This window comes from Pagrus major, chromosome 8 (assembly GCF_040436345.1).
Source record: "Pagrus major chromosome 8, Pma_NU_1.0".
NCBI classification, from domain to species: domain Eukaryota; kingdom Metazoa; phylum Chordata; class Actinopteri; order Spariformes; family Sparidae; genus Pagrus; species Pagrus major.
The window spans coordinates 19,073,891-19,094,478 of NC_133222.1; the positions used below are offsets into that span (position 1 = coordinate 19,073,891).

At 38.8% G+C, this 20,588-nt stretch overlaps 2 protein-coding genes across 3 annotated transcripts; both read left to right on the top strand.

The window, feature by feature from the left end:
* The first annotated feature begins 333 nt into the window (after positions 1-333).
* snx22 (sorting nexin 22) lies at positions 334-9,242 on the top strand. Its single transcript, XM_073472595.1, has 7 exons — positions 334-537; positions 4,301-4,384; positions 5,205-5,309; positions 5,781-5,875; positions 6,351-6,383; positions 8,183-8,250; positions 8,388-9,242. The coding sequence occupies exons 1-7, from the start codon at positions 451-453 to the stop codon at positions 8,498-8,500; spliced, it is 585 nt and encodes a 194-aa protein (XP_073328696.1). The 5' UTR covers positions 334-450; the 3' UTR covers positions 8,501-9,242.
* A 2,825-nt stretch (positions 9,243-12,067) lies between these two features.
* adpgk (ADP-dependent glucokinase) lies at positions 12,068-20,515 on the top strand. 2 transcript variants are annotated; one of them, XM_073472910.1, is made up of 8 exons: positions 12,068-12,290; positions 14,040-14,286; positions 14,914-15,139; positions 15,231-15,293; positions 16,047-16,167; positions 16,250-16,446; positions 17,203-17,301; positions 17,450-20,515. In XM_073472910.1, exons 2-8 carry the CDS (start codon positions 14,057-14,059, stop codon positions 18,011-18,013), a joined length of 1,500 nt encoding a protein of 499 aa, XP_073329011.1. In that variant the 5' UTR covers positions 12,068-12,290; positions 14,040-14,056; the 3' UTR covers positions 18,014-20,515. The 2 variants fall into 2 exon arrangements, with proteins under 2 accessions (XP_073329011.1, XP_073329012.1); XM_073472911.1 differs by having other exon boundaries at positions 17,453-20,515.
* Positions 20,516-20,588: the final 73 nt, after the last annotated feature.

A 20,588-nucleotide genomic window follows, 5' to 3' on the forward strand; every position in this document is an offset into this window, starting at 1 on the left:
CAAATAAAATCCTGGTAACATCTGTGCACGTGGGTAAAAGTTTAAAAATCTTACATCCACAAGTGTCACAAAACAAAAACAGACTTGTGTTGAAGTTTTGAATCTTCTTCAGTGCATGTGGATACCAGCCAGCTACACAGTCACAACAACACACTCCAGCCCTGTGTTGTTGTTGTTGTTGTTGTTGTTATAACCTCGTGGACTTGTATTCCTAAATGTTGGACTGCACCTTTAATGTCCCTGGATGCGCCTGACTGTTGGGTTTGTCCAATTAGTGTGTAGGTGGAGCGCAGGAGCGACCGACCGACCGGGGAGCGACAGCACACACACAGACACACACACACGGACACGGTCTGTTTCAGTTCCTGGAAGCGGAGAAAGGCGTGTAAAGTTTCCTTTCAGTTCATGATCAGCTGTAGAAAGTAAATCTCAGACAGTTTGTGGAGTCCGATGGTGTTGTCGGAAGATTTCCCGATGATTGAAGTGTCGATACCTTCGATGGAGAGGGAAGTGGATGAGTCGGGGAAGTCCAAAAAGGTGAGGACGGTGTTCGTCAGTCTCACGTCCTGTCGCTTGAATGTAAACACACTTTAACTCGTTATTCCTCCATTAGGCTATCACTTCTCGCGCTGTTATTAGACTACCGCATGTTCATAGTTTGATAGGAAAGGTGAACTGCGACGCCAGGTGAGCCAGGTGACCTGCAGGAGAGAAGTGAAAGTGCGTTTGGCTCAGAGGAGGCGCAAGAAATACTCAGATCTTTACCTGTCAGCTAAAACAATGGAGTTTGGTGTTAAAGTGTTGCTTTAGTAAACCTAACAGTGGTATATATATATGTGTGTGTACATATGTGTGTGTGTGTAAATATGTAGTGCAGAGGCACTTTTTTTGTATTGCTTTTGTTTATTTAATAGGGTTAATGCATAAGAGATATTGATATTATGGGAGCTCATTTCTGCAAGTGAAAGAAAAACATAACATTAAAAAGCAGCTTGAAAAATATTACCATGGTAAATCATAATTATGAAATAGAAAGTCAGAATTATGATTTTAAAAAGTCCAAATAATGAGATGAAAAGTCATAACTATGAAACAAACGTCAAATTATGAGATGAAATATCAGAATTGTTAAATAAGTCAGAATTATGAGATTTAAAAAGTTAAACTATGAGATAAAAGTCAAAAGTATGAGATAAAATGTTGTGAGCTAGAAAAAAGTCGAAATTATGAAGGAGAAAGGCAAAATTTTGAGATATAAAGTCGAAATAATGAGATACAAACCTAGAATTGTGAGATAAAAAGTCAGAATAATAAGAAAAAAAGTGGACTTATGTAATTAAAGTCCAAATTATAACATAAAAACTGATAATTCTGAAATAAAAAGTCATGATTATGACTTATTTTTATGTTGAATCTTAAAATATAAAACTTGAGCTGTCAAAAAAAACATTCAGGTAAAAGAAGTGGCTCTCCAAAAGTATAAGTACAGTACAAGAACAGTTTTTCCTGAAAGTAATATGTACTTTGCCTTAAATGTGTTTGCTCTTAACATGCATGACCTCAGTTATACTCACACACCTCCAGGTGTTTGTTTGAGCAGGAGGAAGAAACCAAAGTCTTAACCTTACCCGCCGGTAAAAGTACTCTTTTAATTAGTAACAGAGTAATACACCTGTCACTGTGTCCTGCATACACAGTCTTACATGATTTAAATTACAAAAATATTAAAAGATAAAAAGAGTATTTTGTTATGCTGACAAATGGCAATGTGATTGTTTAGTGAAGGCATCATTTTACTGTTCAGTGCAGCTGGAGCTAATTCAAACTATATCATGTGTTTGTTGGTTTAATGTGTAACAACAACGCATCTTATTTTATAAACTGATCAAATGTACTGTTGCTAAAATCTTAATCTGAGAAGTAACTAAAGCTTCAGACAAATGTAGTCGATGGCAAGTACAATACTACTTGTAATTGTACTTCAGAACAGTACTCAAGTTAATGTACTTAGTTACATTCCACTAGTGGTTTTAACCTGAAGGAACTATTTTCTATTATTCAAACACTGCTGACTAAATAAACAGGAACCAAAGAAGGACATGTGTCCAATATTTGTCCTCTAAACCGTACTCAAATAAAAGTACACAGTCTCATAAGGTGGACATAATAATGGAAAGCATTTCAAAACTACTTAAGTAGATATACTCAAGTATTTAGAGTCCAAAGTGTGGATAAATTCATAAAGTTTGTTTCGCTCCTGACCTTTGTCTGAAGGTTTTCCGCAATAGGACGTATGTTGTTATTTTGTTCCTATTTCAAACCAGAGAGCCGTAAAACATTTATGACATTACCCCCCCTCTCCCTTCACACTCGCACCTACATTTTAAAATGGTAGAAATCAACACTCGCCTGGGGAATTTGTTCCAGACTTAACAGCCAAGTCTCTGAAACCACGAGATGTTGGACTCATGTTACCTTTTGTTTACATTACTGATAAAGCACTGTAAGCTGTAACTGTACAAACCCTCAAACATTCAAGTTTCTCCTCAGCAACATAATGTTCCTTTCCTATCTGATCAGTGGTTCAGAGTTTTGAGTTGCCAGCATGTATGAGGACATAAATCTAAAGTGTCTGCTATAAAATAATTATTGATTGATTTAAAATGTTGAGTTGTGTTTGCAGAAATAAAAGCACTATAAGACATCACAGACGCTGAAGCTTAAAGTTTACTGACAAAGCTTTAATTTTGTTTTTAAAACCATATGGTGTAATGTAACTATATACATTTACTGAAGTACTTTACTTGTGAATTAATTTTTTTTTTTTGACTGACACTTGCAAATGACTTGGCAGTACAAAATGTAAACAATACTTCATTCATTCATTTACTTAAGATTTCATTTTAAAAAAATTTCTTTTTACAACATCGAGATACTTGTACTTCACTTGAGTACTTCCATTTTATTCAACTTTGTATTTCTACTCCACTACGTCTTAGAAAAAAATATTGTACTTTTTTTCTCCACTACAGTTATATGACAGCTTTAGTTACTTTGCTGTAGGGGTAGATTGAAGATAAAATAAACTAATTTACAAATGAGCTACTTTGGCTCTGATGCAGCATCCTCTCACTCAATGTCCCGTCTACAACAATATCTGATTGGTAACTATAAACCCTGAATAATCTGAATCTGCAAAGTAACTAGTAACTTAATTTATCAAATAAATGTAAAGGACAGAAGTATAAAGTAGTAAAATAATTGGAATACTCAAGTAAAGTACCTCAAAATTGTACTTAAGAACAGTACTTGAGTAAATTATACTTTGGTTTATTTCATCACTGGTGGTTTGAAATTTTGACACAAAGAGTTTCATTTTTGATGTAAATGAATATCTGTCCCAAATATCGGTTTTCAGTCTCCTTGATTTCTCATAATCGATATCGGCCCTGAAAAAGCCATATCGGTCGACTCCTACTTTGCAGTTTACTATTATTATTTTATATTATTAACTGAATTCTCTAAATAAACTATTTAAAAACTCTCTTGGATTAGCATGAATAAATAACTTTTCAGGCAGCGACCCTCCAAACACATGGTGATCTTATAGAATATGAAGCATTGCTGAAAATTAAACTAACAACAGTATATAAAGTAGTTAAACTGAGCTCAAACATGAAGTTTCAACATCCAGCACAAATGCTGCAGTAATATTGATCCACAAGCATCATATTTATTAGTAAAACACTGACAGAAACTTGTGTTTTACACTTTATCATCAAGATCTCAGCTCAGTAAGTTCAAAATCCCAGACTTCATTGTAGAAGTGTATAAAGCAGAGATTTGCTTCTAGTACATACAGTAACAGCAACATTATAAATAATATCTGAATTATTATATTTAATGTTCATCTGTGTGCTACAGTCGGAGTAAACAGACCATCCTGCTGTAGTTCTTGAGAATGAAATCTGAAGCTCTGTGCCTCCTCCTGGTGGAGAGATGAGAGCATCTGAGGAATAACCCACCAAAACATGGTGTCTTAGATTTAATGTTATTAGTTAAAGCTGTTAGTTGAACACAAAAACTAGCTTTTTGTATCATGTGTTATATTTCTAATCATCTAAACCTGATATATTTGATTGTTGTCGAATTTTTGTCTGTGCTTGATAGGATGATGTTTTAAATGTGCTGGATGATAAAGGTGAAAAATGAACACGACAGTTGCAGAGCCACACTGACACACAAAACATTACATTTACTAAATGGTAATAATTCTCCTTCTTCTTTCTTTTGTTTGCAGCTTTTCAGAGTTGAAATCTTGTTTAACGAGAGGAAACATTTTGTGCTCAGAAGAAGCAGCGAGTTCCAGACTCTCCACAGAAAAGTATGTGTGACTGAATGACTCTGTACTGTATCTAGCCCTACAATTATATACAATTAAAATATATAATATCTTCTCAGCATAGGATAAAACTATTTTACATTACAAGGAAGCTTCACTTGCATTTATGATCCATTTTGCAATAACCATGATGTTTTGGAAACACACAATGAAATGCAGTTACTACCCCCTCCATGTTACACACACAGTAATGTGTGAACAGATATTCAAATATTTTAACTTATATTAGGATAAAACAATGAAACAGAACAAAGTGTATATAAAAAGTAGCACTAAAGGGCGAAATGAAAAAGAAAACAATTCTATTTACAGGGAAGATAAACTGCACAGTTACATAGATACATATAAGGATATTATACACACAATATCAAATATTTCAAATATTTTGAGTTGTGCATTGCTGGCTAGCTCTTATTCTTCCCGTCTTTTGTTGTTACTTGGTACATTATTGGCGCACACTTACTAACACTAAGTCCTCACTAACACCAAGAAGGTGGAGCACATTATAGTGGTCCTTAAATCACTGCATCGGCTTCCAGTGTGCCAGAAGACAGATTTTTTATGATTTTACTTGTCTACAAAGCACTTTCACTGTCTTTCAAATGCAATTTAAAAATATTTTAATGTTTTAGTTTTAACATATTCCGATGTCCCTTTTAAGCACTATTACAAAACATGGCATTACTGGTCATCAGAAAGTCCACAGGGTCCCTAATTTGAGTTACTTTATGTGTTGTATGCTGTTGTGGCCGGCTATCACAGTGGATTTGAAGGTTCACGTTGTATCTTGTGTTACCTGCAGCTCCGGAAGATCATCCAGACCCCAGACTTCCCCAGCAAAAGGAACCCTCATTTGAGGACCAAACCTATGGAGCAGAGGAGGCAGGAGCTGGAAGACTACATCCAGGTAACACATCCAGGTGTACACACAGTGAGGTGGGCACTTCTTTAGGCACTCAGCTCTCGTCTTTACAGCAGATATCCTTCAGCAGCAAGCCTCTGTTCCTTTTGTGTGCGACAGATCTTTTGACTTAGATAAACAACCAACCAAACTTCATTTATATGAAACAGAAGTTGAGAACTGCTTTCCAGGAATAAGACAAATAAGAAGTAGATAAAATGCATTGGTAGCCGAATGGTTAACGAAGCATGCTGCACGGCCACCGCAATGTCACTGGTTTGGTTTTAGCCGGCGACATTTGCATCTCATCATGCCCTCTTCTCTGCCTCTGCTGCCCAATAAAGGCAAAAAAAATGCCCCAAAACCTGACCTAAGACCAAAGCTACAAGACAAAAGACTCATTCATAAACGCTCAGTCTTGAAATTACTTTAACCAAAGTTAATTTTTACAAGTTGTATTGTTCTCTCATTGGCCAGGAGATCATCTATCAGAATGAAGACGTGCCTCAGGTGCTGCTCGACTTCCTCCACCTGAAACACTTTCACACAGGGAACAAGATCAGCAGCACGGAGTAAGTCCTTCAGTCCAGGCTCCTCTGACTGCACCCAGAGATGTCGGACATGTTGCTATATTTAGCGCCTCTATTTTTGGATTGGGAGCAATGCAGCAATATAATAAAAATGCAGCTAATGATCAAGGACAAATGTACACATATGAAACAGATCAATCCAGACCTTATTTGTTTTTTGTCTGCATTGAACTTTGGATTATATACATGTATATATATATATATGTATGTATATATATATAGATATATATATAGATATATAGATATATATATATATATAATCCATATATATATATATATATATACATATATATATATATATATAATCCCCATATATATATATATATATGTATATATATATATATATATATATATATATATATATATACACATATACATATATATATAGTAACTTTCAAAACAGAAACAAACAGTGTCCTTGCAGGAAATGTGTAATAGTTATGTGCTCTAATTTCAGATCCCTTGATGAATTGGACAGTCAGGATTACAGGTAAGATCTTAACTAGTGATTCCCATTTTTCTGTATACATGCAGTACAGAATATGTGCTGTGTCTGTGTAGAGCATGGATACCTGATTGAACCCACCAGGCTGGGTTGGCTGCTTCTGTTGACACGGTGCTTTCAAGTTCATTTAGTGAAAATATGTTGTTAAAATATGCCAAATCAGTGTTTTTCAATCTTTTTCCTGGGAGCCTCCTGTCCTGCAGGTTTTTGATGTTTCCCTGCTCCCGCACATCATTTAGCTTCATTTGAATCAGGTGTGTTCGAGTAGGGACACAACAACAAACAAGCAGGGCAGGGTGTGAAAACACTGAGCTAAACTGACAAGTCTATAAGAAACAGGGTTCTCCGTGCATCTTCCAACAAAATGCAGCTGAGTCAGGTGTAATTGTGCAAAGTGATGCTGCATTCACGGATTCTAGGATGGTCCTTATTTCCTGAGTTGGGAAGTTGTTATTCCGACTTCGGCATGTTCGTGTGTCATGTCAGAATGTGGGAGCAACATGGACGCCACAAAGAAGTAAACATCACGTTATCAGCTGCTTTAAGTGTTTGAGTGACAAGGAAGAGCAAAGGAAACAATACAATGGCTATACAAAACATGACTTTGGTAAAAGTCTCTTACCATCAACCCAGTGTTAACTTTCATCTGCCATGTTTCAACTCAGCAACTTCTGTACCCAAATTTTTCTTGGTCAGAGTTATTGCTCTAGGAGAATTCACATCAAGCCCTTCAAGTCAGTCTGAAAAACGTTCCAGCCTTTTTACAACAGCACATGACACTATTATGTCTTCATCAGAGTCCGTTATACGAAGTGCTTGGGCTTGTTATTTTACATGACAACACTTTGAATGCAACGCAGAGGGTATTTGTTACTTTTCAGGTGGCAAACATTCATTAAGCTTACATTATCTGGCTTACGTCAGGTTTGGACATTAAAAAACAGAGCGCCTGTCGAGTTCAGGTTGGGCTTTGACATATACTCAATTGAAAACAGTACAAAAACAGCATATTTATCAGTTTACCTCATCTACTTCATTTATTTTTGTAAATATCTGCTCATTTTGAATTTGCTACCAGCAACACGTTTCTAACAAGTTGGTACAGGAGCAACAAAAGACTGAGAAAGTTGTTGAATGCTCCAGAAACTCCTGTTTGGATCATTTCACAGGTAAACAGGTTCATTGGTAACAGGTGATAGTGTCATGATTGGGTATGAAAAGCCAGAGCTTCCTCCAAAGGCTTTCACAAGCAAGGATGAAGCAAGGTTCCCCACATGATTATATAAAGGATATTACTAAATGGGCTCAGGAACACGATTTCATTCTGTTTTTAGTGTCCCAACTTTCTGACCTTGATGAATGTTTGATTTAGTTGAAGTCCTGCAGGTTTCATTATAAACAGGGATTCAAACCCAAAGAGGAGCGAAAACAAACTATAATCAAATCACTGTAAGGAGCAAACATGTGTCAAAACACTTGCAGGTATTATTTTTTATGCAAACTGACACTCACATACCACATCCAGGCCCCCATACGTCGTGACTTCTTCTGGCTGTACATCTTGTCCTGTTAGAGTTATGGGAATCAGTTTACGCACATGAAATGACACAATGCTGAGAACATCGTGTAAGTTGCTCCCAAGGGCCACCCCTCGGCTCAGGGCCCTGGATCAACTCTGTTCGGGCTTGCATCTGGCACATTCACACCAGAATAAGCATGTAAGAGATTTTTTTTTTACCGTTGCATAAGAATAATTTGTCACATTTCACCTTTTGTTTCTTCAGTTATCAATTACCACATCAGCGAGTCTTTGGATTTTTCCAGGATCCGTATATCTCTGACTGCACCTCAGGTGGGAGAGAACAGCACGTACAGGCTTTTGCAAAAGAGTCAAATATATTCTGGAACATTTTGAGAAACATCAGATTTTTAATTTAAAAGCATGACTAACATGTCCTCACAGTATTAAGTCTGAACTCTGTCTTGCAGGTCTCCCAGATATTGTCGTGGATGGGGTTCTTCAGGGGTTTTACCCCCGCGACATTCGGGTCAGCTTCACTGCCCCTATTCTCACCGAGCCTGCATCTTCTATAGAGGCCTGAAATGATAGTTAGTAAGATTTAATGTTTTAAAGTAGAATATGCAGTCCAGTCAAATATGTAATGACACCAAGAACGATGAATGAAAGCATACAGGAGATCACAGAAGAAAACAGCCATAACTAGGTCACTTGGGTGATGCTTTTGTCGCAAATCAGCGGCCCCAGTGGGATTTAAATGTGAAACCAAGGCTTTCTTTGTTTCGATACTCCTCTTATTGTGATGTTCAGCCCTTTGAGAATCTGATATTGAGGGTAAAAGTCATCACGAAACTTGGATCTGTTTTCAGAGGTAGTCTCTCAGTTTCTTTCTGTGTTTTTAATCGTGAAGACGGATGTTAGTTTAAGTAACATACAAACTGTTTTTAATGAAGATTTTGGGCACATACAAACTTGTCTTTTATCCATTTTCGCAACACTGTAGCTTAGTTAAATATTTAGGATAACAGAGCCATGTGGGAGTGTAGAGGATGAGTTGAAATCCAAGGTGGATGGGGTTTAGTTTTTTAAAGGTATTCTTGTTTATATTTGTGTCATTGTTGCTACAGACCTGATAGAAGCAGAACTGACATTTTATTACAGACATTTACAGAGTTTGAATGAGGTCAAACACAATCAAGCCATCGGCCGAATACTGGTGCTAAGGCTATGATATGTTGAAGCAAGTGTTTTCACTGTAAACTAATGTTTTTGAAGTTTTGTATCGTCTTGTTTATATTAAAATTATCATAAAGAATCAGCGATGACTCATCCTGTGTGGATTCTCTATTTAAAGCGGAGCCGACAAACAAGATGATCAACATTCTTCTTTCTGAAACTAAAGGTTATGTTTTGACAGCTTTGTCCTTGCAAAATATGTGATGTGTTCATAAATAACCTTTAAGACAACAACTGGATTTAAAATGTTCCTCTGTGACATTAAATGCACGACTAAATAAGCAACAATCAATTGTGAATTGAACAGACAAAACTCAGCTGTTGTTCTTTATCATGAGGTGGTTTGATCACACTTGTTCAACAGTGACAAAACAATCCACCAACTACCATCAGATTTTGATTGAAAAGTTGCTTGATCGTCTTGTTTCTGAAAGGAGACCACAGCACTTAAAACCAGTGAGAGACAAAACAGCACAGAAAGAAATCGCTCATGTAAAATAACCAAAACTTTGAGAGAAAATGATGTTCATGTAGGATCTTATCACTCAGAGAAAACACATCCGGCTCTTAAACCTGCAAAGTAGTTTAAAAAGTATTCTGATCTGTTACTTAAATAAAAGTACTAATACCGTACAGTGAAAATACTCAAACTCTGAGTAAAAGTCCTGCATTGTCACTGCACATAAATCATTTACCACATTTCATAAAATAAAAGCTTCAGTAAAGTACCTCGAAATTTTTATTTATGTTCAGTATGTGAGTAAATGTACTTAGTTACTTTCCACCATTGCACCAACAGTAGGTGAACACAGCGAGACAGATTCAAATACATCATGCACTTCGAAAAAAGGGAACAAATTCTGTGGGTTTTATTCCCCAAACTTATACTGAATTCCTTGCAGTATGTGTAAGTCTCTCACAAAGCCTCACTCTCCTCCTTGACATAAATACTATGCAGAAGAAGAAAAAGTTGTGCAGAATTGAATTTGTAGCAAAAGTCTCTTAAGATTACTGCGCAGAAAAGTTGTGAGTTTTGATCAAAACATTCAAAAGTACTCATCAGCATCAATTTAGTGTTCAAGAAAAAGTCTTTTGAGGATATCTGTAAATACTTGGCTTCTCTGGAAAACGATTTTTCAGACTGGAACCGTCTTGTTTAAATTATTGTTAATATTAGGTGGTAATTTCAGTACGTGACATTTCAGATGTATTTCTACATTTAGTTTGTAGGTGTAGAGGGTGTCAGTTTCCTCTACATCCACCACACCTCAGCCTCCAGCAAAATAGTTTACAAGCAGCAACAAGCAGAGCAGACACGCATATTTGCCTGAGGGAGAAAAGGCAGGAAGAAGGCAGCTGAGTCTTCAATTATGTTATTTGTTTGTGGTTTAAAGTGGCTACAAATGGCCTCTGGTTGGGCTAATTTCAAGACATGGTTGGACCTGTTCCTTCAGGATAAAGGAACAAAATTAAGACAGAAAAGTATTTTTTCGGGTTGCTGTGTGAAGTAGTGCACTTATTGCAGAAGTAGTTTAGTAGTGATCAAAGTCTAGACTACTCACTTGAATAATACAGTAATTATAGGCCTGGTGCTAATTACAAACGAATTAGCACCAGGCCTTAAAGATTTAAAATCCCCCAGACCTACAGAGGGTAATGTTTCATTGTATTCTGTCTCACCAGATGAGCGCAACTTATTTGAATACTAGATTTGTGTAAAAAGTCGATCCAGCTACTCCAGCAGTTTAGTACCGCACTTCCATAAACCTGGGCTACTTGCTTAAAAATCAGTGGTCAAAAACAGTGTAGCAGAGGCAGAGATATGCTCACTTTTGGTCCCAACAATGGGATAAGATCAAAAATCCTAAATTTTCTTCCTTGAACTTCCTTCTATTGCCTTGAACATCTTTTACTCTCCTAAGCTGACTTTGTAATATGTGCTGGAATGTTCCCTCCAGAGATATTATGCAACACACTGTATAATTCATCTCTTAAAACAAGCTGAGTGGTATTCTTAATGAGGAGTAAACTGATCATGTTCTCTATCATTTACTCGCTTACATTATTAGTAGTGGGAGGCTACTAAAAGGTACAATATGTAAGAATTAGACATCTGTTGAAATTATGCTCCCAACAAATAAAGGCAGCATGTCCCCTCAGTAAATGCTAACTGTGGCTAACTGCATTCTGATCATGCATCCATGGTTTTAGCTTCTCGTAGCTTGTTAGTTCAGTTGCTGTGCAGCTAGCTGGACTACCAGGGGAGTGTTGGCGTTTACATTGGTGTGCCCCAATAGCTCAGTTGGTAGAGCATGCCCCATGTACCAAGGCTGTGTCACCCCCCCCCCCCCCATTAACTCCCAAGCTATTCTGTCACATAAAGGCACAAAAGGTGCCTCAAAAATAATAAAAATAACTAAACAAAAGGTCTAAAGGGGCCCTACAGCAACTATTTGCCCCCTGGGCCCCCAGATAATGAATCCAGCCATGCTAAAGGCCCTCAAAAGAGTATTGAGTATGTCATATATATACAATAATACAAATTAGTTAGGGATATTGGGATATTTTAGTGTCTCATTTTGTTTATTCTGTGACATATCTGAATTTTTATTTTGTGTTTTGTGAATATTTTTGGTCCCCAGGAATCCCAATGTTAAAAGCACATGTGTTTCTGAATAAGTAGAAGCCTCCAACAATACAAGCAGCTCCAGTTTTTTAAGTGATTTCAGGAGTTAGACTCGTGTGTGTGTGTGTGTGTGTGTGTGTGTGTGTGTGTGTGTGTGTGTGTGTGTGAGAACCCTCTGTTCCTCACACTGTACCATGAATGTACGCTCTAGCAGCGCATGCGCAGAACGGTAACCGGAAGCCGTCGCCGCTCTGCTGCTGTTACGTGTGTGTACGTGTATGTGTATGTATGTGTGTGTGTGTGTGTGTGTGTGTATGTGTGTGTGTGTGCTGGCGGTGTCGCCTCGGGCTGCTGTCTCTCCCAATCATTGCTCCTTCAATGACCGACTCTGACTTCCTCAATTACTTCTCCCTCCACCGGCAGTGATCAGCGGGCTGAATGCTCCGTCTGTGATTCACCAGGAAACAGGATCCTCTTCCTGAACTACTAACTTGAAGCCTGCACATTATCGGTACGTTCCGCTAACAACTATGAAGCTACTTCGGTTTGAACCAAAGCTCTTGTTCAGATGTTTACAGAAAGTCTTCGGCTGACTGAAGGATCTCCCCTTAAATTAGATTGCTTGCTAATCCGAGCTACAAGCTACTTGCTACTGTCAGATTAGCTTTAATAGACTGTAGCCACACATACATCCTGTCTGCTGCCGTTAGCATGTTAGCTAACAAATGATGTATGTCCACGTTAGCGGTAACTTAACCCCTGCAAACTGGACCATAAAGTGCATAGCTGCAGCTTAAAGGGCAGCGACACATATTATGGTTATCCCAGCGCTCCTGGGGAGTATTAGAGGACATGGAGACTAAGTTTTGAACCTGCACTGTCATCCAAGAGTAAATGCTGAGCTCACTAAGTGAGTGAAAGACAGTATAAGTGAAATATCTGCAAGGAGGGCTGATGTTTAGATTTAACTTCATACATGTTGATATGTACAGTTAACATGATAAACTTAATGATATGCATGTTTATGTGCAATTAACTGAACAACTTCATGATATAAATGTTGGTATAAACAATTAGCTTACAATGATATTGTGCTAAAAGAAGATGCATGCATCGTCTCCTCCTCATCCATTAATTTTGGTTGATCATGAGCAGTATCATGATTGACTTTATAGCAGCCTCCTCATTTCTACATAATGTGCCATGTAGAGCCACAGCAATCAGTCAGTCAATAAGTGGTTCAAGAAAATCGACATCTCGTTTGATAATCAACTAATCGTATAGGTCATTTTTCAAGCAAAGATGCCAAACATTTCAAGTTTGCTGCTTTTCCAGGTCAGACATTGAAGTAGATTTTTTTTAAAAATTGGTTTTGGCTGTATCGATGAGTCGATCAAAAGAAAATGAATTATATAATAATGTGAAGTCATGTTCATTTATATAGCACAGAAAGAGAAAGAGAGAAGTGAACCATGTTCCCTGATAGATTCTCATGACTGATTAACTGTCTGAGTTTGGATTTCTTTTCCAAAACTACGTAGTGCACCTTTAAATGTGAGGATTTGCTGCTTTCCTTTGTCTTTATGACAGTGAATGAGGAGTATTTGGTTTTTGGACAAAAGAAGCAATATTAAGATTTCACTTTGAGCTCTGGGAAATTGTGATGAGCATTTTTCACAATTTTTGCCATTATTTGATTTAGCGAACAATCAATAAAATTGTTGTTTATTGCCAGATTGATCCTTAATGAAAATAAGCCATGCCATTTTTCACTGTTGTCTGCTGTTTTATAGACCATATAATCATCAAGAAAATTATTGTTGGATTAATTAAGTTTAACCTTGTACGGTCTTGGTGGCTTACCAACTCTGTTTATCACTTTCTTGTAATTCAGTCTAAGGCTGCAACTAATTTTGATTTTCATTATCGATTGATCTGCAGACTATTTTCTTGAATAAATGTCCTCCATAAACTAGGACACAAGGTGATATCATCAAATGCCTTTTTGACCGACAGTCAACAATAAATATTTGATTTACTATGATGCAAGATGTGGGAAAGGAAGCCAATTGTCAACTGTAACGATGGAATGTTTGGAATTTTTTACTTCATATTCTTGGGCGATGATCAGAAAAGTTGCTGATTCATTTTCTTTCACTCCACCGCTCTGTTACTTCTTCGATTACTTGTCGATCAGTTGATCACTTTCTAACGCTGATGGTTGATATGAGAGAGAACTGACTGGTTTTCTTTGTTGCAGGAGTGTGTGGGAGCATCATGTGGAGGAAGGCTTCAGTAGCAGCCCTGCTGGCATTAGCTGTTGGCTATCTGTATTATGGCAGCCCGGAGCTGCCAGAGCAGATTCTGCAGTACGTCAGCCTGCCAAACGTTCAGTCATCATCTCAGAACAGCCCGAACAGCCAGAACAGCGTGGAGCAGGTGATCTCCGCTGCCTGGGAGACTCTGATCACTCTGCCGACCCGGCAGTGGAGCAAAGTGGCGGTCGGGTGAGTCAGAGAGCTGAACTGTGTCGCTGTTACTGTAAGATAGAGATGCATGTCTTTCTGTCACCTGGGGTCACTGTACTGTACACTGTGGCATGTTGAGCTGTAGTCAGCTCTGTGAGTGTAAAGGAATATGTGATCATGAGCCTGTCCCAGCTCAGTCGCTTGTGCCAGAGTGCATTAAGTTACTGCCTATACAAGCCAACATGCTGGATCAGAGGTGGAAGGTGATGATTGGCTGGACTGTAAGGACTGCCGACCAGAGGGGTGGAAAGATTGTTTCTACCAGTGCAAAGGGGAAAGACTTGATTAGAAACAGTGTTTAATTGCACACAGAAGCCAGATCTTAGCAGGTTTAAGTGGAAAAAGGGTAGAACTGATCTGTGAGGTCACAGTGAAATTGCAGTAAGGGCTCCTTTATCTTCAGTAATGTAAGTTAAACAAAATACATGGGTGTGGTACATTATAAGAGGGAGCTGGAGAGGACTGGTGGACCCATTCAGGATGTTTTACAAGATCACAAGACATAACTGAACAGTTAATGCTGCCAGCAGACCTTTTTAAAAAGTGCGTACGTCAGCAGGATTATTGGAGTTCTCCAAACCTGTCTCGATCTCCTCCCTTGTTCAGGGTGAACGCCTGCGTCGACGTGGTCGTCACAGGAGTGGGGCTGCTGCAGGCTCTGGCTGTAGACCCCGGCGCCGGCCTGGATCACGAAGTGTTGCACTCCAAAGAGGACTTGAAGGAAGCCTTCATCCACTACATGGGGCGCGGAGCCGCTGCCGAGCGCTTCTTCAGCGACGAGGAGGTCTTTCAGAGGATTGCACGTGCTGCAGCAGAGTACCCCGGTGCGAAGGCAAGGCTACCTTACTACACACTCTTGGTTGTTGTTTTTCATTTTTTAAATGAGCTTCCTTCCACTAAACTTTACTGTTGTCTTCTTTCAGCTTTATGTGGGAGGGAACGCTGCCCTTATTGGCCAGAAGCTCGCCACCTACCCTGACCTGATGGTACAGTAGCATATTTATACTTCTGTTTAAAACTCTGATACTCAAGTTAAATGAATGAGCTCTTTATGACTTGTCTGAGCCATTTAAATACACATTTTGATTCAAGCTGGTCAGCAGGGCTGCGACTGACAATTGTTTTTTTTTTTTACGCTTAATCTTTTGATTACTTTCTTGATGAATCGAGTAGTTTTTTGGTCTATAAAAGAAAGAGGTGAAAATTGTTTACTGTCGAAAATGGAGTAAAAAAAACAGAAAAGTTTCACTTCTCAGAAGCTGGAATAACAGAATTTTAACCGAACTTTATAACAAACTGACTTTCTGGTTTTCGTTGTGTATGGTTAAATCACTGGAGCTAGTATGTTATAACTCTATTTTATAACTATATTCCTGGATTGATTAATTTTGGTTAACCTTTACCTGCATAAAACCAACCAGGATAAAGTCAAGATGCTGTAAACTAGCCCTATAAAAGGATTTGAAAATGTAAAAAACAGTTATCTGTTGATCTTTACAAATCCAGGAATGAGTCTAACATTAGCAAAGCCGTCAGTGCTAAAAAGAAAATTCAATTCAATTGTGACCTTAAATTGAAAGTCAAATCCACTCATGGATGTGGAGAATTGTGACACTCCTAATAAACAATTCCTAAAAATGCCATTATTCTACTACAGGACAGCCCCTTCTGAAGAAATATCTACCAGATGTTCAGGATGAAGTGTTTAGTGTTGACTGTGAATATGTTTTCTAACACAGGTCTTGTTATGTGGGCCAGTTGGTCCTAAACTTCATGAGATGCTAGATGAGCAGATAGTTGTTCCCCCGGAGTCTCTCCAGGAGACGGATGAATACCACCTCATCCTGGAGTACAAAGCAGGTAAAGAGAAGAACACTTAACAAAATTCCTTCAGTCTATGAGGATGTTTAACACAACAGTTGTGTTTGGTCTCTGCCTCCAGGTGAACAGTGGGGTTCAATTCAGGCGCCTCAAGCCAACCGCTTCATCTTCTCTCACGATGTGTCTAATGGGGCGATGAGCTCGCTGGAGACGTTCGTGGCGAGTCTGGACGAGTTTGAGCCGGACCTGGTGGTCCTGTCGGGGCTCCACATGATGGAGGGTCAGGGCAGGCAGCTGTGGGAGGAGCGACTGAAGGAGGTCAGTGATGAAAAGCTGCACTGAATTAGCATGTTTTTGCTCATTTACTGCAAATCATATATACTCAAAGTTGTAATCCTTCAGAATTTAGTCCTGGTTGATTTTGTGACACCTGTAGATACTGATGGTAACAGCAAATGTGGTTTTAATACTGCAGGTCACAGGATTCTGGTAGCAGCAAAACAAACTGTTGTATTTTGAATAAAGAGGTCAGGCAGTTATCTGACTTTTCCATCATTCTGTGAGCAACCTGCAGCACTTGATCCAGCAATTCACTGTGGCTGCTCCATTCGATTACCTCATGAAATGACCTTTGTCTTGTTTTGTAGAAGCATTTTTTATTACAGTAGCTGTAAGTGGTAAACTGAATGATAACACTTTGCATTTCCTCTTCATAAAAGTGAGATCGTTTATCTTCCAATATATTGAACTTGAATAGCTTTATTGCGGCAAACATTGTCCACTTTTAGTCTCTTCATGTGTGAAAAGTAAATGTGATGGATCACTCATCTCTTTCATCAAAAACACTCATTTATTGAAAAAACAATGATTTTCCTTTGGAAAATGATTTGCAGTAATGTACAAAAACTACTTTGATTTTAGCTGATTCTTGAATTTCGAGTACTTAAAACTACTGGATTGCTTTCATGTCCATGCTATTCACAAAGAAATGTTTTATTCATAGTATTCACAACTCAAAATGTTAACATTGTAGGATAGTTTATCTAATATCTTGTACTTCCTTCTGCGCTGCAGGCCGTGTCTGCCATATCTGACATCCGTAAAGATGTTCCCATCCACCTGGAGCTGGCAAGCATGACCGACAAAGACTACATGAACAGCATCATGCAGGAGGTATATGTCGAAAACCGTCTTGAGAGAGACTTTTCATGTTGTGAACTTCAGAGTTCTTCACAGAGAAAAGATGAGTGTGCTCAAAACCCACAAATCCCCAAAGAGTTCTGTGTATTTAATTAAAGTTTTTTTCTCTGTTTCCTGTTAGCAGGTTATGCCCATTGTCAGCTCCATTGGGCTGAACGAGCAGGAGCTACTCTTCCTCTCTCAGGCTGGCGAGGGGCCTCACTCAGACATGGCTACCTGGAAAGGTATTCCAGACATGGGCCGGGTCAGCGACATCCTCCTCTGGATCCTGGAGCAGCACGGCCGCAGCGACCCGTCATCAGAGGCGGACCTGACTCGCATTCACTTCCACACGCTAGCCTACCACATCCTGGCCACGGTGGATGGATACTGGGGGAACCAGGCGGCGGCGGTGATGGCTGGAGCGCGAGTGGCCAGTAGTCAGTCCTGTGGCCTCCAGTCTGTTGACGTTAGCAAAGTGGAGCTCAAAGCCCCGCTGAATTTTCACAGCTCACACTCTGAGCCGAGAGAGAAGCTGTCCCTGAACCCAGCAGACCCGGTCACTGTGTGGCAGCGAGGAAACGTCACCTTCCACATGACGCCGGTGCTGGTCTGCAAACAGCCACTTCGGACAGTAGGGCTCGGGGACGCCATTTCAGCAGAGGGACTGATTTACTCCGAGTTAAAGACCCAGCAGCCCTTCTGAGATTTGCTTGAATCTGACACATCAGACACTCACTGATGTGAAGTGCTGAAAAGACCCAGTGAAGCTTCACCTGCAGCTGTGGTTGTTGGTTCGGAGTCATGTTTTCTGTGTCTTCCTTCCCAAAGGAAAATCCTGCCTGATGACTCCTCTCCAGCCTGCTCCGGCCTCCTCTGTTCTCCTTCCTCTAATCCTCCAGCAGACACAGAAACTGAGGCAGAACGTTCCAGAAGTGGATCTGACCGGGCTGTGAGGTGGCCTGATTCTATGCACTGGGCTCAGCTCAAAGCCATCGACACAAACTCCAAAGAGTTTTGTTGGCTCACCTAATTTGCTTTGACCTGCATACCTTCAGTATGCTGTGCCTTGAGAAAATTAAAGTTATTCTTGAATATTTTATCCATATTTTAGAGCCAAACAAACTTAAAAATAAGCACTACGTCAGTTACCCTTCTGAGATTCACATATTTACACTCGCATATAAACAAATGTGTTTGACTGGAAACTGGTGAGCGTCTTACTATAATGTAGAATCTAAGTGGTATTCTTGATGTTCTTCGTTTCTTCATGTCAAATAGTCATTAGATCACTTGAAAGCTCATTCAGACACCGATGGGTATATAACTGTTATCTAGATATACTTGACATTTTTGTTATCTGTCCTGTGAGGATAAAAATGGTAGAGTGTGTGACAAAGTTTATGTTTTCTGTTTGTGGCCTGAACACTCCCTTTTTATAAAGATGTTTAAAGGGGCAATTTGTAAGATATGGCTGGAATTTTAGTTCAAAACGTTAAAAAAAGGGAACAAACATTATCATAGGTATGTGAAATAATATCAATGTCCACGTTATTTCAAAGACGTCTACGTACTGTGTTGCAGAAATATCTACGGAAGTTAGTGTGCTAACCAGCTAGCCCCGGCCTGTCCTGTCTAGTAATACCACTCTGTACCACAAGAGGCAGTAGTCTGATAGTCTAGTTCTTATTTTCTACTTCTCACGAGCGCTCTTAGCTTTTTAAATCTAATAAATAAACAAAATAAAGTCACAAAATCTCAAGAAAGGAAATTCTCTTACTTCTATTTTCCTTACTAAACTAAAATACAACACTGTTTGAAGCTAGAAAGGTGGCAGGGTTCGCCAAACAAAACAAAGTAAAACAGTATGAAGTTGAGTTCTCCTTTAAGGTCAGTTTGTTTATGAAGTTTATTCAGTCATGACACAGAATAAAGCTTGTTTGTTTAGGCATAAAAAATCTGTCAATTAAGATCTTTCTCTTCTGATTAAAACTTCTATCCCAAAACTACATAGTGCACCTTTAAAGGAAGGGAGAAAAAAAATCATGGATCTGTCCCTGTATCTGGATTCACACCAAAAGTCAGTGGGGTCTATTCTGTGCTGACATTCATCCTCCAACCAAGTTTCATGGAAATTCATTCAGTAGTTTTTGTGTAATCCCGCTGACAAACCAACAAACAAACAGACACAGGTGAAAACATGACCTCCTTGGCAGAGGTGATAATATAGTAATCGCTATTGATTAACGTGGATATTAAAGTCAACATGTTGACAGGCGTACCGGCTTGTGTGATCCCACTGCGAGATGTTCTCTAGTGATATACTGCCCCCTATTTGTTTGTAGCGACACGCAACAGGTGGCCATATCTTACACGTTGCCCCTTTTTAAGTTTGGAAACTCCACATGGAGCAAACAACAGCAACAACTCCGTTTCTTGTTCTACATTATAAATTCCTGATGCAGCGTTCGAATAAATGTGTGATCGATTAATGAAATGTTACACAAAAAAATGCAAAGTTAAACATGGTTTTAGGGGATTTTTCTTTATGCAGTAAAGCAGTTTATTATCAGATTAACCCTCAAGGATCTGTTGGATTAAAGCTAAAGTCAATTGTTAAAAAAATGAGGTGTAGGTCATATGTTATCAGGGTTACTGTATTTTTGTATTTACTGTTTTTTTGGTTTACTGCTTTCCCTCTCCTATAAAATGTGATTATGTAACATGATTGGCTGGAAAAAATACCTGGCCTGTGTAATGTACTGCGAGAAAAGCTTCCTGATTCCGATTCTAGCATATACATGAATTGTGCTTTTTTTTCATGGGTTGTTTGTTTCTATTTTCTGAGCATCGTGGGAACGCCGGCATCATGTTAGATGTACAGTATGTAACTGTCAGAACAGTGTATTTGTATACCTCACATGGCCACTGAAGGCATGCAATAATGGAGTCTTAATGCAAACATGCAACAAAAAGATGTATGGCGTTTTGTTTAGCAGAATTAATTCTTTGCACTAGTAGGAAGTGGCAGGTGTGCCTGCAAAGGTGAATGTAACCTTAACTCCGAACCCCCCCTTTATTTTTAGCAAGTACAATCTATTCATCTTTACTCATTTCATAGTTTGTGTCTCATGTTTTTAACATTTGTAACTCTCAACAAGTTTCATTTACTTGTAGTTTGTCATTAAAGTATGTATGGAGAGAAGTACTTGGCTTGATTGTGCTGCAGATTATTAATATTTGTCATGTTGAAAGAACTTTGGATGATTGATTTGACAACT

Coding starts and splice junctions, on each gene's coding strand:
- adpgk (XM_073472910.1), top strand. CDS start 14,057: ATGTGGAGGAAGGCTTCAGTAGCAGCCCTGCTGGCATTAGCTGTTGGC. Junction 14,287..14,913: donor TGGAGCAAAGTGGCGGTCGG/GTGAGTCAGAGA, acceptor TCCCTTGTTCAG/GGTGAACGCCTGCGTCGACG. Junction 16,447..17,202: donor GGGAGGAGCGACTGAAGGAG/GTCAGTGATGAA, acceptor TCTGCGCTGCAG/GCCGTGTCTGCCATATCTGA.
- snx22 (XM_073472595.1), top strand. CDS start 451: ATGGTGTTGTCGGAAGATTTCCCGATGATTGAAGTGTCGATACCTTCG. Junction 4,385..5,204: donor TCCAGACTCTCCACAGAAAA/GTATGTGTGACT, acceptor TGTTACCTGCAG/CTCCGGAAGATCATCCAGAC. Junction 5,310..5,780: donor AGCTGGAAGACTACATCCAG/GTAACACATCCA, acceptor CTCATTGGCCAG/GAGATCATCTATCAGAATGA.